This window comes from Anabrus simplex, chromosome 1 (genome assembly GCF_040414725.1).
Source record: "Anabrus simplex isolate iqAnaSimp1 chromosome 1, ASM4041472v1, whole genome shotgun sequence".
In the NCBI taxonomy this organism is placed as follows: Eukaryota; Metazoa; Arthropoda; class Insecta; order Orthoptera; family Tettigoniidae; genus Anabrus; species Anabrus simplex.
The window spans coordinates 1,388,352,125-1,388,369,758 of NC_090265.1; the positions used below are offsets into that span (position 1 = coordinate 1,388,352,125).

At 39.5% G+C, this 17,634-nt stretch overlaps 1 protein-coding gene across 2 annotated transcripts in view; it reads right to left on the bottom strand.

Annotated features, from left to right (window-relative positions):
- Positions 1-2,242: 2,242 nt before the first annotated feature.
- Positions 2,243-17,634, bottom strand: part of LOC136878933 (uncharacterized) — a 241,985-nt gene continuing 226,593 nt past the window's right edge. For both annotated transcript variants that reach the window (XM_067152562.2, XM_068229018.1), the window contains exon 6: positions 2,243-5,622. In XM_067152562.2, coding sequence (XP_067008663.2) covers positions 5,059-5,622 — 564 coding nt within the window. In that variant the 3' untranslated portion in view covers positions 2,243-5,058. The remainder of the gene's footprint in view (positions 5,623-17,634) is intronic.

Below are 17,634 nucleotides of genomic sequence, written 5' to 3' on the forward strand. Positions count from 1 at the left end.
AGGTTTAATCCTGTTACAGAGGACAGTTGTTATCTTGCAGTAAAGAATAGGATTCGATCTCTGTTCCCTTTCTATTAGAAAAAATCTGTAATACATGCGTTATGGGATTTAAACACTAATTTCTTTGTTTAAAACAGGCTATACATGCGAATGCTGTGTGTCTCCATCCGAAAAGAAAAACATCTGTACAAGTTCTCAGCTACAGAATGCAATTAGCACACACACAAATATAGAATTGATTGTAGATCAAGCAAATGCTGTATGTCTCCATCCGACAAGAAAAACATGTTGGCAGGTTCAATCCTGTTACAGAGGACAGCTGTTATCTTACAGTAAAGATTTGAACAGACAGCATACATTTCCTATCGTGTTCTAAACAGAAAAACGTACCTTGATTGTATGATAGGAGGAGGACGCGTGGTATCTTGTTGATTGATGGGATTTTAAAGTACACAGTTGTACTTCCTCTTAATCACTACCACTATGCAGATAAAATAATTTTAGGTACGCTTTTAGTTACTACTTCGCAGGGGATACCATAAAAATCTTTGTTCTACCTATATTATGGTAAGGAGATGGATTTAGCGGGATTCGAACACTAACACAGGCGACAGAAAAATCTGCATTGCAGATATAGATTTGGAACTCTGATTTAGTTACCGTAATAGAATAAAAAAGCATGGATTCAAAGCCTGTTCTCTTAACGCAAACACAATAGTTAACGTAACAGAATAAAAAAAATTATCGGATTCGAACTTTGATCCCTTTCTATCAGAAACACTGACACATGTAACAGAGTTAAGATGGTAGCAGTGAGTTTTAGCGCTGTCAAGATGGCAGCACTGAGGTTAGCCACGTTCACTTTTTAAAATCCATATCCCACGTGGTTAGGACGTGACAGCTGTCAAAAGCACGTGGAATTTAAATTCCGCGCCTCTTCATGCATAAGGTTGCATCAATGAGGTTTCACCCTGTTAAGGTGGCGGCACTGAGTTTAGCGATGTTCACCTGTTAAAAATCCTGCGCCCACATGTTTTGGACCTGTCATCTTGACAGCTGTCAAAAGCACGTGGATTTTAAATTGCCAGCCATTGCGTGCATAAGGTGGCAACAATGAGGTTAGGCCCTGTTAAGATGGCAGCACTGAGGTTATCGATGGCCACTTGTCCGAAAAAAGTGAGGTTAGGGTCCGTCAAGATGACAGCTGTCAAAAAGCACGTGGCTTTCTTTACAAACAATTGACGTCACGGTCACGTGGTCATGATGTCATGGGTCAATGACCTTGGTCGGGATCGATGACCTCGGGTGCTGACTCAGCAGAAAAAACGCTGACGCCAATGATTTAGAATCACCACTACTCTCCTACTTACGACTTACTCTCTGGGGAGAGGATGGCGTGCAAAAAATGGGTATTGGTCCTGTCGAAAAGTACTGAAATACATAACAAAAGTTAACAATTTCCGAGCGCTTAAGTCTTATACAGTTTTACCGTACCGACGATGATAATAGAATTCATGAATTTAGACTTCCGTTGCTTATCGAGCATTGCTAACGTGGAAATATGGTTCAGTCGTGTTCACTGGCACTGTCGGCAGCCCTGAAGATGGTTTTCCGTGGTTTCCCATTTTCACACCAGACTGTACCTTAATTAAGACCTCGGCCACTTTCTTCCCATTCCTAGGCCTTTCCTATCCCACCGTCGCCATAAGACCTATCTGTGTCGGGGCGACGTAAAACAAATAGCAAAAAAAAAAATAGAAAAGAAAAACAGATCCAATGAAATGGCGTATGGCTTTTAGTGCCGGGAGTGTCTAAGTACAAGTTCGGCTCGCCAGATTCAGGTCTATCGATTTGACGTCCGTAGGCGAACCGCGTGTCATGATGCGGATGAAATAATGATGAAGACGACACATACACCCAGTCCCCGTGCCAGCGAAATTAACCAATTATGGTTCAAATTTCCGACCCTGCCGAGAATCGAACCCGGGATCCCTGTGATCAAAGGGCAGCACGCTAACCATTTAGTCATGGAGCCGGAAACAGATCCAGTAAAGTGTGTAAAAACCGCAAAAAGAAAAAAAAGAAGAAAAATTTTACTTTGGATGACGGTAGGAGTCGTGCTTCAGCGGACGGTGATGTTTCCTAGTCTCAGTATGGATTGTAAAATATTTTCATTACAAATATGATAAAAGGAATAAGTGACAACACATTTCTTTAAGAAAAAAAGATGAGTCTTATTTATTGTTTCAGCCATAAACATATTTACAATGACCAAACACATTTATATAAAGCACATTTACAGAATTGGATACTCTAGTAAATATTGTTAAGCTAGCTAAGCTGAACTAAAGCTTGGTGGAGGGGTATGGCAAGATGCTTATAAAGCTTGAAATGAGGTCAGTATGGCAGAATCAGCTTGAGAATCTGTACCACAACAGATTGACTATCACCAACAATGCTAGTCACAATTCTCATTTCAAGTTTGATCTCATGGCATCCACCATCGGAGGCGAGGACAAGCGAACAACATAAACATTAAATCATACACGGACATCCAGATTATTGTTTTAAATAATGATCAGACATACATAATGACAACACAAGCACACAAAGACAAAATAAATAATGGTCATCCTCGACTCCGTTAACGTTACACTGTGTTACAGGCTACGAACCGATCATAGCGTACAACCCTGTATGATTGTGTTCGTAATTATCCTGTACTAGTAATAGCGCGTCTCATTCGAAATAAATTAACACTGGGCATTAACTGTAGTAAATTCTCTTTTTAACAAAAGTATTCACTAGTCTGTGATATCGCTACCGTATTTATTTACACACAATAAAGAAATATATGCTGATCATAAAGGTTTACTCAGCTATTAGTTTTTTTTTTTTTAGGTTTTGCATGTAGCACATAAATACTTATGCTGGCAATAAGGATATAGAAAGGAGCTATAGTAAAAATAATTACAACATCCTTCACGAAAGCAAATATATCGGTGGTTCAAATCCCCTTCACGGTGTTCTTACCTTTCTTCTATCTTTCCATCATTTACCAAAACCTACAACTAACGACTTCTTAGCTGTATAAACCTTAATGTGTTCATAGCGTTCACAAGACAATCTACTTGTGAATAATGATGATGATGATAATAATAATAATAATAATAATAATAATAATAATAATAATAATAATAATAAATGCGTAAGAATGGACTATGTCCAACTTTTTGCTGTTTTCTAGAACTATTAACCTTATTATACTGCTTTGTGCATAAATCTCCTGTCAGGAATCCTCACTATAGTTAGTCATACTGCCCCAAAGATAATTTACAGTAAGTGACATAAATACACTTCACATAGTTTAGAACATTGGTGCAATGGATTCTTTCTTCTGGTGGTGTTCTAATTTCTCTCACCGGAAATGTTCTCTTGAATTTATCATGTAAAGAAATTCTGAACTCAAATAGTTGTTTTACTAAGTGACATATTTATGATAAAATGTATAATACTATCGTCTTGTTTATTAACGTTTTATTCATTTCTTGTGTAGTGTCAAATTTGAATGCATTTTTAAAACTGGGAATGAACTAAATAATCAAACTATTAGAGTAATTCCGGCACTGATGAAAACAATACCACGTCATTTTATACCACCTACTTGTGATTTCCGTATCTCTACTCTGCTCGTTCCAGTTAATGCGTCTGGAATACTGAGTTGTTTGAGACGAAATGTTTAATTTAAGAAGTGGCAGCAGTATATCCTATTAGAACCTAGCATGACTGCGTTCACTATAGCTTGTTGGTCCTTGTGACATAAAACACTACATAGCGCATAAAGTATAGCGTTAGCACCTCATGGTTTTACTCACCACCAGCCATCACCTTACCCCAAAAACGCCATGAAAAGGTTTGCAGAGAATTGTTGATTTGCTTCGATGTCTATATACAGACAGTGCAAAACGCACTTGGTTTCGTTGTAATTTGTGTGTTTTGAAGTAACTGAATAAGACATGAATGCTGGCCATACATTAGAGTATAGGCGACGTTTCACATCGTATACTATTGCTGCCGAAGTTCGGAATCAGAAGCCATACTAACAGGCACCCTTATGTGGTCTAAAACTTATTCCTTCATTTGGAATATTGTATTACAATCATATTATAATGTTAGCACAGGCTTGAGTTGATGTATACCCATTGTCCATTTTGCATCAGCGTATAACAGTCTTACTTGACATGTTTACTGAAAATGTAAAGCAACGAGAAACTTGACCATGGCTGTATGATTCCAGACTTTGAGTTGCATCTGCTAACTGGTACTAATATTTTACAAAGTAAAATTGAAATTTATTCCGTTCAGCTTGCAGCACTAAAAAAACAAAGTAGTGTATTATTTCCTACTTACTTTGTTTCTAATTATAAAAGTGCATTTCACTGAAATGCAGTTATGCAGTTCAAAAGTAGGGCTTTGAAAAATTGCACTGGTTAGATTGATGCCAATTTTCTGCTACATTTTTGGTCCTTACGGCTCTCATCTTTTCTTCACGAGTCTGTCCGCCATTAATGAACATATAGCCTATCGTTAATCTATTAAGAGTAAATTTAGAATCTTTCGGAGCACGAATCATGTAAAAACTAATATGTTGAATCATCCATCCCCTCAAAAGTGTTCACACTTAAAGTTGACCGGTTTGTACATTCTGTACATGTTTGCATTATACATAAAGAATTGTAAGTTTCAACCTTTTACGTTGTAACCACTATTAGTCTTTATATATTATTGTACATAATTCTGCCATTACAGTATTGTTCTTGCAGTTTTGTGCTGACGAACAATTCATTAATACAGTTTCACTTCCTAGGACACCAGTTACCTTCGATTACTCATTAGTTCTTAATGACCTTATCTGAATAAATCTTCTTATTCACCATCTTTTTTATACTTAACCATAACAGATGAGACCGTTTTAATAAAATAACTGGATATTTCTACACAGTGCAATATCGTAGCCCTTTCTTTTCTTGATATAGGTTTATAGTTTTTCAATCCAGTTTAAAAGCGACGTGCATAGCCTGTATCGTACAGCTTACACAAGCTGTCAGTGCGTGTAACGTTGAGCGCCGGAACACTTACACTGACGGACATCGCATCTTGATGATGCTTCATGAGCTGCCGCCTTCGTTGCCAGACGAAGGTCCAGATTGCGATGATCGCCAACTGAGCTGCCAGGAACACTGTGCCTGCCACAATCATACCCGCTGCATTCATGCAGAAACCTCCAGCAGGGCTATCACTAATATAAACTGCACTGTTATCTCCATCTCCCAAGGACGAATTGGCTTTGCGAGCACCTGCAGCGTCGAAACCGAATTTATCTGTTATGCGAATGCTCTGAACCAACAACATATCTTCCCTAACATTGTTGCCTCCATTTGCTGGGCTGGTGGCACGGCGACGACGCCGGCCGAACGACTGGACAGAGCGGAATTCTCCTGAGTTATCCTCTTGGTCGCACTGCACAGGTTCGCAAGTGGGCATGCAAGGTGTTACCAGGGCGCGGAATTGTACAACCTCAGACGATGGAAACTTGAATGCATCGAAGTGTGACAGTAAGATCTGTAACATAAAGAGAGAAAAAAAACATCAGATTATGTTACTGGATGCACGGCTGCTGAAATAACAGGTTCTATAGAGGACAAAATACTTGGGACATGATACTTGTTCAGAAGTAAGCAACCAATCTGTAAATTCATTCCGTTAAACCTCGTGGTTTAGAAAAGTATTATTTTTTTATTTCATATAATAAGGTGGCTTTCCGATGCAGAAATAACCTTTAATTATTTTTTGCTGGCGCAATACCAGTTAATTCCTCTGAAAGAATTCAGTACGTTTGAAAACTTGAGGCTATTTTTCCGAGGTATTTAAAGGAATTGCGCGAGGAAAGTAACATCGTTAAATTTTGTTTGTATAATTTGTCTCAACGATGTGAAGTACAGTGTATTCCATGGAACGTACCTTTGTGAGCATCGAGTTTTGTGAACATGGAAATGTCATTGAACACGTGAAGGAAATAATATTATTCGTCAGTGGATATTTATTTTAACTGTGATTATATGTCCGTTCTAAGAGTCATAATAGAGTACTCCACTACCCAGTAGTTAACATGTTACCGAGCTCGATAGCTGCAGTCGCTTAAGTGCGGCCAGTATCCAGTATTTGGGAGATAGTAGGTTCGAATCCCACTGTCGGCAGCCCTGAAAATGGTTTTCCGTGGTTTCCCATTTTCACACCAGGCAAATGCTGGGGCTGTACCTTAATTAAGGCCACGGCCGCTTCCTTCCCACTCCTAGCCCTTTCCTGTCCCATCGTCGCCGTAAGACCTATCTGTGTCGGTGCGACGTAAAACAACTAGCATTATTAGTTAACATGTTGTTAGATATGCTTATTGACAATGACCGAGCTGAGTCTCGCGTTGCTCCCGTTGCTCCTACTCATTCAGACTTCATATAATTTCATCTTTCCTGTTCGATCACCCTTTTACGACCTGACTCATTAGGTTTGTGAGGCCTGTGGAGTCTTCCATTTCGCTGGTTTTCATATCCCGATACGCCGATACTTTGCGGTGTCAGAACTCGTCTAATTGATTCCTCAGCAGATGACCTGATGCCTTCGATATTTGAGCTCCCACATTGTATCTTTAACAATAGTATAATAGGAGACAAAGTGGAAGTATGTTAATTGTAGCAAAGGTAGTTTTATTTTCGAACAATATTGTCCCTGCTGCATTAAACAAAGTAAACGTCTTGCTATACTTGTTTTGCCTTGTCATCTTTTTCCAGGTTCACTCCTTTAAGGTTTTATTCTTAATACTCGATTCATCTCTTTCCCTTCATTAGAGCAGGAACAAGCTACGAAGATTTATTTCGTTTTTTAAATATATTATTTTCGTAAGGGTGATGACAGTAGCAGATGGCAGCGAGGAGGCAATTCCGACCTCATTTTTGTCAGAGACTCAATTGCTCTTCAATGCAGTTCAAGTAGTTGAGTGTCCGGTACCCTCATCATAACATCGTCCAGTAACATGCCCAAGTTGTATCAGCAATTCGTGTAGGCCTACCCCTCCGCAGACGATACATCTTCAACAAAAGCGTATACAAATTTGCTTGTATGTTAGATGAAGAGCTTACCAAAATTGAAAAATGATATTTGGAGTAGTAAAATTCCCTCTTCTCAACATGCTCTTATCTGTTTCATTTTATCGAAAATAAATATTAAGTCTTACTTCACGCTCGCATGCAATGCCATTAGCCAGAATAGCTCAGTGCGATGAAGCCAAAACAATTATTGCATGACACTGCACACCTCGTTAAGAGTGGATAATATACCTATATTTGAGCAAGAGAAACAGAAAAAGAGGAGGAGGCAGCATTGCACACAGAGAATTGAATTATGATTTTTAGGTTACGTAAATGAACTTTGTTGCTCACATAGTGGAATTTTTACTCGTGTTTTAAGTAATAAGGAGTTTCGATTTTTTTAAATTTAGGAGTATGATTCATTCATATTTTCATTGTAAGTGCCCTAGTACATCGTACAGACCGGTTATTCATCCTCTTACCATCTCTTGGTGCCGTCGGCGGATGCAGAGTGAGTTTCGGTCCACAAGTGGCCACGGGCGGTTCGTGGTCTGACAGCTCTGTACTCCGACCGGCCAACCGAGCAGAGGAGGGGTGGCCGTGGCTCTACGCCTCCGTATTCGGGAGACGAAGAGGGGCTGGTCCCCACCGTCGGCTGTCCTGAGAATGGTTTTCTGTGGTTTTCCATTCTCCTGCACTAAGGCGAATGCCGGGACAGTTCCTAGCGTAGGCTACGGCCGCCAACCCTGTCACCTTCTCCGCATATCTCCTTCTCCGATACAAATCTCCTGGCTTGAGAGGCGGCGTCGCCGTCTAGGAGGCCCGCCTCGCCCTTCAGGGGAGGAATGAAAACATTTACTAGTAGTAGTCATTGGTGCTCTTGTCTTACGATCTCTCCACTGATTTGCTATTCTTCAGAGGAGTTGGAATATCCTATTTCGTAAATGTTAAAATCCCTGTATCTATGAAGTACGAACTGAACATAGGCAGGGGCGTAACAAATGTGATACGGGCCCGCCTGCCCAAAAAAAAAAAAAGTGGGCCCTCTCAAATAAAATGTAAAACCTACGAATAAATATAAATTTAATTACAACAGTTAGAAGTAATGCAATGTATTGTCAAGTTATATGAACAAAGGGATTATGAGTTATTGTAAGATTATTATTAAATATTTAATAGATTGTTTGACTGCCCGCCTGCTTTAAGCCTGACAATTACACCATACGATTTGACTGCCCGCCTGCTTTAAGCCTGACAATTACACCATACGATTTTCTGACGTGTTGTGCGAATGAATGCAATCTAGTCCTCATAAGTAGGGGACAGTTATCTCCTCCACCACCTCTATTCCTTGTTCATTCCGTCTGGTAACTTTAATGTAACTTTAAATAATAAGCATTGAGTGGCACGTCTTCGAGACGTGTGGTGTAACTGAAGCGATATTTATAGACGTGTTACTGTCAGGGTTAACGGCTAAGCTGCTTAACTGCCAACCATGCACCACTTAGTTGTTCGTGCTTAACTTTAATTTGTTTCAGTTTTCAGTAACTACAGAACTATACTCTGCAACTGATACCGGTCTCGGTTATAATGTATTCGATTACAACACAGAAAAATATACAAACAAAATTAAATCAAAAACTATTCAAATAAAGTTTGAAAAATATCAAACCGTATAACTAATAAGCCTATTATTCACTTCTCGCAAAGAGAACTCGTTCGAAACCGACTTCATTGATTATTACTACGCAAACTTCTTATTGGCGTTACACATTGTTGTCGAATAAATGTGTGACAAAAGTTAAATGTTGTGCAAAATTTGTGGATAATACGATCTCAGGTGCGCTACACAGCAAGAAAGTATCATTTTCTAAGTAAAATATTATATTTTGGCATCAATTTTCATTTTTGTAATTACAGTATTTTAAAATAATTTGGTGCGGGTCTTCCGGTGTTCCGAGAGACGGCGAGGGCAAGCATTTGTTTACAGCTGTGCTGTGTTACATTCGACACAATTAACTGCTGCTAGATGCAATCAAGTGGCAGTTCCTCTACTTACAAACTGTAAAAAAAAAAAAAAAAAAAAAAAACCAAAGTATTTCGACTGATTCTACAAAATCGTCCTGATTATTTCCGTACAGAGTGACATTAGGCTAGATATTTTTATTTTTTCGCGAGGAGTCTGCGTGGCGCCTGAAGTCCCTGGCCCGCCTGCATTGCAGGCCCTCAAGCCCTAACGTTACGCCCCTGGACATAGGTGACGAACTATTTGGTTTCCGTAAGGGCAAGGCCATGTTCTGCTTGATGACACTTTTACAAAATTGTAGAGACCAGTCTAGAGACCAGTCTAGAGACGTATATATCTGTTTCATTGATTAAGTCCAAGCGTTCGAACATTCCGAACTCATGTAAAATCTAGATGCAATAGGACTAGATAGAGAATATCTTACATTAATGAAACGTGGTATGAACATCAAGAAGCTACCATGTGGATTGAGGACTCCGAGACTCGTGCTACCCTGTTAAAACATGAAGAGCGGCAAGGATGCATATCATATCCTCTGCTCTTCAATTTATCTGTACTCTGAGTAGAACTTCCGAACTGCTCTTCAGGAAAGCGGAAGTTGGAGTGAAAATTAACGGTAGGTTGATCAACAACCTGAGTTACGCAGATGTCACTGTCATCTTGGCTGACAGTCCTGAACGTCTACAGCGTCTGGTAGACAGAAACGTTGAAAAAGGGGATAAACTTCGACACAAAATTAACACTGACAAGACAAAGGTGATCGCCATATTATTTTTTATGCCTTTGTAGGTGGCTCTTGGCCCTCTCTTACACTTAGGCCTATCCATTGTAGTAATACACCAATGGGAGCAGAGCTTAAAATACATAATAATATAAATAGTCTACACAATAGTATATTACACTTTTATGCTCAGTCATTCACTCATCCAGTCATACAAATTAGTCAGCTGCATTCAGCAGGTAGTCTCTACAAGCGGTCTTAAATTTAAGTACTGAAGTGGTATTACTAGAGCTCCTAACACGCACAATTTTATGAACATTTATGGGCTGAACAAGTACGTGAGTTTAAATACCTAGGCAGCTGAATTACTGAGGATTTGGACCCGGATTTAGAGATCCTTGTACGAAAATAAATGGCTCGTGCTAGCTTTGTGAAAATAAGGAATATGCTACGTGACAGAAGTCTTGACCTGGAGACTAGACACAGCTTCGTTAAATAGTATGTGTATTCAGCGCTTCTGTACGGATCTGAAACATGGAATCTAAAATGTAACACCATTAGAACAGGTGCCTTCCGGATATGGGTTTTCCGAAGGATGTTGCGGATCTCGTGGACCGACTACGTTTCCAATCCTGTCGTATTCAGGCGCATGCCGAAGAAGCGAATGCTGGTGTATACAGCCAAGAAAAGAAAGACAGTATACCTTGGGCATATTATGAAAAATAATAAATACAACCTCCTAAAATGGATCATACAGGGTAAAAACTTACGGGACTGAACGGGACTAGATTCGAGCAGACTGAAAAGGCCAGCCGACTTCGCTGTGATTGTGGCCAACCTCCAGTAATGGAGAAGGCACTAGAAAAGGATGGATAGATAGATAGATAGATAGATAGATAGATAGATAGATAGATAGATATTGTTTATTTTAACTGGCAAAGTTAGGGACACACATCTCTGTCTTACGCTTAACCAGTGAAATACATAAATAACATAAAATAAAAATATTTGAATACTGAATTTAAAAAAAAAGACAAACAAATTACTATGCTACTGTGCTATCCTACTGAACATAAAATATATATTGTAAAACACAATATAAATTAACATTTCATTTCTTAAGTATAGTAATATAATACCTGCGAAAAAATTAACATACACCGAATTGCAATAATAATAATAATAATAATAATAATAATAATATGGACAAACCTACTAATATTTACAATTAATTTGTCCAATTCCAGAAATATTATCACACTAACGAATGTTACAGTTTTCGTGTTTTTATTGTCGGCGAAAAACATCGCAAAATGGGGATCGGGCTAAGGTTAACTATTCAGGGAACTACAGCTGAGTACTCTCTAACACTGTTGATGAATGATAGAAGAAGGAGGTGAAGAAGAAGAAGAAGAAAGGCCAGGATGAGAAGAAGAAGAAGAAGACGAAGAAATTGTCGCACAACGAGCTCGTTTCATAGAGATATTTTGAGCACATACTTTTAAATCTTCCGTGGTTTGATATCCCTCTGACCTCCTGTTCCATTCACGGCTGGCCACAACAGTGAAGGAATTGTTGTAGGTTGAGGATTTATGCCTAGGAATAGCGAGCAATGTCGAGCTCAGCGCTCTGGTGTTTTTATCATGGTGTTCAGAAAGGCTATGAAATCGTTCATACGGGTAAGATGGGGATTGTAAGGTAAGGATTCGGTGCAGTGAAGTCAGGGTATGCAGCTTGCGTCTGTCTTCAAGGCGTAGCCATCCGAGGTCGATTGGGTAACTTGATCTGAAAACTTCAGATTGCATATAAATCTTACACAGGCATTCTGTGCATGTTGTAGTTTATCTCGAAGCTCGGTTTTCGCGTCTTTGTAAACTACGTCACAATAATCGAATATTGGAAGAACGAGGGTTTCAACTAGTTTCTTCTTCCTAGAACTTTCGCATTTGCAAAGCTGTTTTCTCGTCATTTCTTATGAGTTCACTAGACCAGAATTAAGATATTCTTATATTTCGAATATGATTTACGGTATAATTTCCTTTAACTAAGTTATTTTTGAAGGAAACAAGTGTTATAAAAGTCTATGTAACTCGGACTGTAGGAAAGCTTTTATTACGATTTTGGTTCAGTGACCCTTCGTAATCGTTTTAAGAAATTTTTCAAACGTTTAATATTTTCCGTATAGTAGCAGGTCAGTTACGGGTTTTCATAGAAATAGTTATTATAGAAAATAGGTCTTCCGCTAAATACTGATATATACTAGTTCTGCCATTTGTTAAGATGGGGTAGGTGACAAAAAGAAGCCCGGTGGTGTCGTTAAGCTCCTCTCGTTCGTTCACTCCAGGAGTCCAAGACATCTCGTCGGTGTACACCAACACGATGACTTGGATTTTCTTTTTATATGACAGGATTTGGAGATCTTGCAGGTGTTCACTGGTATTCATTACATCTTCAAGTACTTCACTTCTCTTCAGTCGCTGACATGGATGACGTGTACCAATTATCATGGTAAGAAGATGATGTGTTCCTACTCTATATGGTCGACTTGATTGGTTGTATAGCATCCGTTTTGTGTTTAGTACCGTGGTTAATTTTTGCATTGCTGTTTCACAGTATGAACCTGGAACATTTAATAATTGTTATTTATGCAGTGTCTCCCAGGCAGTTTATAGTGTTCCGTGTTAGGGACGGGGGCTGATAGCTTCCTGATGTTATTACCAAGTGTGACATTCTCCTTCATGCGAAATCGCACAGAACATTCGTTAGTATGTTTTAGGTACTAGGATCATCTGTAGTCATCACCTCCGTGTCTTTTTTGTGTTTGCGCCGGATTGAGTGGCTCAGACGGTACAAGCCTTCTGACCCAAGTTGGTGGTTTCGATTCCGGCTCAGGGTGGTATTTGAAGGGGGTCAGATATTTCAGCTCATGTCGGTAGATTTACCGGGACGTGAAGTAACTCCTGCAGAACGAAATTCCGGCACCTCCGAAGAAACCGTAAAAGCAGTTAGTGGGACGTAAAAATAACGTTATTATTATTATTATTATTATTATTATTATTATTATTATTATTATTATTAAATTCGTTTGGAGCCATTGGAGACCACGTTAAGTAACCTATATATTTTGGAAGTCTTTCTTGTAGCCTCGAACCGCTCCATTCTTTGTTCTGGCAGCCTGTATTCTTTCCTCCGGCCATCCTCTGTTCTATTTCAGTTCTTCATGGAAGCCGTTGAAGTTGTTGATCTCTAATCTGTATCGTGCTCGATATGAGATGTTCTCCCGCCTGAGACCATCCCTGCCGAAGTCCTTTCTGACCTTCTGTACCACTTATCTAAAACTGTAGGTCTACTGTGCAGTATTTTGAATATCTACTTTGTCGGCCGCTCTTCATTCATTCTGAATGGCTAGGTAGATGCACATAGAAATTCAGTCGCCGTTTTCATATTGGCTCATCAACCGTTCGTTTTCCGGATATAGTTCTTCACATCCTGTTAACGTATTATATCCAGCTATCATCTTCGGGCCCATTATATTCGGAAGGATTTTTTCTCTCAAATTTCTCGGCTTCTCTAAGCCCAGTCTTTCCAGTCAACCGGAGGCTCTCACTTGCATAAAGACGCCAGTCTGTTTCAGTTACTGTGTTGTGATGTCTGAGCTTAACTTTCCTTGAGATTGCCTTCTTCTTGTACAGGCTGTGTGTTCTACGGAAGACAGAAACCATCTTCATTCACCTGCTGTCATGCTGTCATTGGCTTCCTTTTCGCTAGTTTTCATCTGGATAATCTCACCGAAGTACCTCGAGGTGTTCACTTTTTCAGTCTTTCCATAATAATAATAATAATAATAATAATAATAATAGTAATAATAATAATAATAATAATAAATAATGATATAAATACTTTTGGTTTTATGTCCCTCTAAGTACTGGTACGGTTTCCGAAGCGGCAGAGCTGCCAGAATTTTGTCCCACAGGAGTTCTTTAATGTGCCAGTAAATCTACTGACACGAGGATGGTGTATGTGAACTCCTTCAAATACCACCGGACTCGGCCGGGATTGAACCCGCCAACTTGAGCTCAGAAGGCCAGCATTCTATCGCCCGAGCTATCCATCCCCGATTTCAGTCTTCCCTCACTTTTCTTGGGGGAGAAAATCTGGAGACCAGCTTTTTGTGTTTGTTCCCTTAGTAGATATATGTTGAACAGTTGATCCTTCGATATGTACGTGGTTGAGTAAACCTTTCCCATTCAGGAATAACCTTCTCCAACACACAGTCCTAATAAAATACTGGTGTACTGCCGAAAATTTATTCCCGTCGATTACAAGTCTCTTCCGGGTTCACCTGGATGGGAAATGTTCTCAGGAATTGTAAAATAATATCGTTTCGCTTTAGTTCCTGTCGCACGTGACACCTTCTCACCTAAACTATTGAGCGTTTTTCCGCTCGACCACGTTTCCGCTTGGCTACGTGCCCATGGAAGAATATTTTGGCTGCACGCCCAAGTTGCCATCTGATGTCTCCCTTCCGCATCAAGAAGTCGGGAGCAACCTGTTTATCGGCGGAGCCTGTCAAGTCCATATTGTTGAGGACATTGCCTTGTGTGGATCAAGTCGTGAGCAAACACCACACGTCATTGCGGCGGAATTTTAACAGACTTGTCCCGTAAATCTTTGCGACTTATAGCATATTGTGAGTGATTTGTTTACTTACGGCACGGAAACATAACTACCGTAATTGAAACTAAGGAAGCTGCCGAACCATTCAGGCGAGTATTTATCGAGGGAGGTGCTGCAGGAGCTCAGTTTTTCAGAATGTAATTTTAGTTTTATTATATGATCTCTTACTTTTTACAAATCCTTACGACGGTTGTACGTATTTGAGATAGTTCATAATTTTCCACTGTACTGTAGCAAATTCCAAGACCATTAATAACAGGAAGTTATATGTGTTGGAGCATTGCGTTCTCTTTCATCTTCAAAGTTCACCAACACCGCATTGTCCGACTCGTTGGCTGAACGGTCAGCGTACTGGCCTTCGGTTCAGAGGGTCTCGGGTTCGATTCCCGGCCGGGTCGGGGATTTTAATCTTAATTGGTTAATTCCAATGGCACGGGGCCTCATCATGACGCGCAGGTCGCCTACGAGCGTCAGATAGAAAGACCTGCACCTGGCGAGCCGAACCCGTCCTGGGCACTAAAAGCCATACGACATTTCAACACCGCATTTGACCAGTACCTGGATGGATGAGTATGTGGGATTTACTGGCGAAGAAAGTGAAGGAAACCGACATGCATACAGCAAGTAAACTCGGCTCAGCAGAGTTTCCTTGTTGCCTTCGACTTCCTCTCTATTAGAGTGATAAATAATGATGGTGATGATAAGAAAAGGAACAATCTTTTTTTTTTTTTCCTGCTGAATACTTTTGGGAACAGAAATATTTTCTTCCTCTCCTTTGTATATGTTGTTATCCTAATACACTAAAACAAATTATGAAAGTATCATATATTGATCTTATTTTCCTAACAACAACAACGTCGGTTATAGCTTTTTAATTTGAAGCTTTCATCATTTGCAGCTTTTATGTAATAAATAATGGAGCATGAGTTCTCCAGACAGTTTCTACATAATTTTAATGAATATTCACATAATTCCAAGTAGGGATACAACTCGCTGCATATGTTTATGAAATTTTGGTAGTTGTGCATCAACATGCATACTAAATTTATATTTTTATCTTGCTAACCACTTGCTTCTCTTATTAGCTCACATCTGAACCAATACTGTCCATTGTTGCTTGAAGACCGTACAGTATTAGTATGGCATAATACCAGTTCATGAGCCTTTAAAATATAGGCCTATTCATATGGCTGCAATGCTTAATGTTTAATTCGCATAGCATCTTGGCTATCGACCTCTTGGTGAATTCTTGTCTTACTCTCTTTTTCTGTTGGATATCAGTGTCCTAATCAAGCATTGTTTTCCAGTCCTGATTTTCTCAAGATCACCATGTTTGTGTATATAGCTCTTGCTTCTCAGCGATTTACGTGCTGTCGGCCTTGGGTCTTAACCTCATAAATTTCGACGTGTTAACTCCTTTGTTTCTCGAACAATGTATACGTGTTAAATAGCTGTATGTAACCAGCAAGCAGAGATTGCAAGTGGAGGTTGGTTGGAGAAATCCATGTGGCGTAATGGTATAGTGACCTTGCTTACCGAACAAGTTGAATACGCGGTACGAATAGTGTAATTATAATCTTGCATTCGAGAGGTGGTGGGTTGAAGGTAGTTTACCCGTGGTATCCCATTTTCACGCCAGTCACATTCAGGGGCTTTTATCAATTAAGGCCACGGGTACTTGCTTTCCAATCCTTGTGTTACCCCATTCCGTCGTCGACGAAAACCCGTATGTGTCCGCGTGATGTTAAATATCTAGCAGAAAAATAAATTAAAAACCAGTCATGTAGTTTCTTTCTAGTGGAAAGAAGTTGGTACCTACCACATTTCCAATAGTATACGGAGAGAGAGATAATATTGAACCTGTATCTTAATCTTTGTTGTCTTTACTAACAACGTCGTGTCCGGCTGGTAAAAGAAGATATGTCAGTACCTACATTTCTTATCGGTCACCACTGATCTTCATTTAGGGCTGGCGCCAAGGTGGAAGATTCCCTATCACTTATTTACGGAGACTTTTCTTAAATAATTTCAAAGAAGTCGGATGTTAATCGAACATCTCTCGTGGAAAATTATTCCCTAATTCCAACCTATAAACGAATATTTGCCCGAATTTGTCTTTTTGAATTCCAGTTTTATCTTCGTATTATGATCTTTCTTATTTTAAAAATCTCCACTCGGGATTATTCGCCTACTAATATCATTCAGCGCCATCTCTTCGCTGACAGTTCGGAACATACTGCTTAGTCGAGCTGTTCATCTCCTTAGTCCTCCCAGCCCAAAGTTTGAACAGTTTCGTAACACTGCTTTTTGTCGGAAATCTGGAACTATACTCTAATTGGTGTCGTACCAGTGAATTATGCGCCTTCTTCTTCATATCCTTACTACGACCCCTAAAAACCCACATGACCATATGAAGATAGCCGTAACCTTTATTTTGTAATCCCGTTTATGTGATTACCCCAGTGATCTTTCCTTATATTAACACGTAGGTACTTACCAGAAATCCCCGCGAGGTAGTTCCGGTTCACTTAAACACTCCTTTGTCTACCCCAGTGGCCCTCATTTTCGTCAGTAGTGTCCCATGATCTACCCTATTTAAAGCCATAGATAGGTAAATAGCGATGCATTCCATTTTACCTCTTGAATCTAAAATATCTGCTATATCTTGCCGGAATGTACAAGTTGATCTTGCTGGAATAACCTTTCCTAAACCCGAACTGCAGCCTGTCAGACCAGTTAGTATTTTGCAAACGCATCTAATATTATCAGAAAGACCCTCCCCCCCCCTCCCCCCACCTCCTTTGTACACAGGGGCTACTGTAGCAACTCTCCATAGATTTGGTATAACTCCTTCACGCAAACAGTAATCAAATAAGTACTTCAAATATTATACTTTACCCCAACCAATCATCTTATCAATTCCAGCTCTTTTTCTAGTTTTCAACTTTTGTATCTTTTTGTAAATATCTTTGTTAACGTAGTTGAATTTTAGTTCTTTGCTAGTATTAATCACTTCCTCTACCTGGACATTATCCTTATATCCAACTACCTTTATATACTGCTAACTA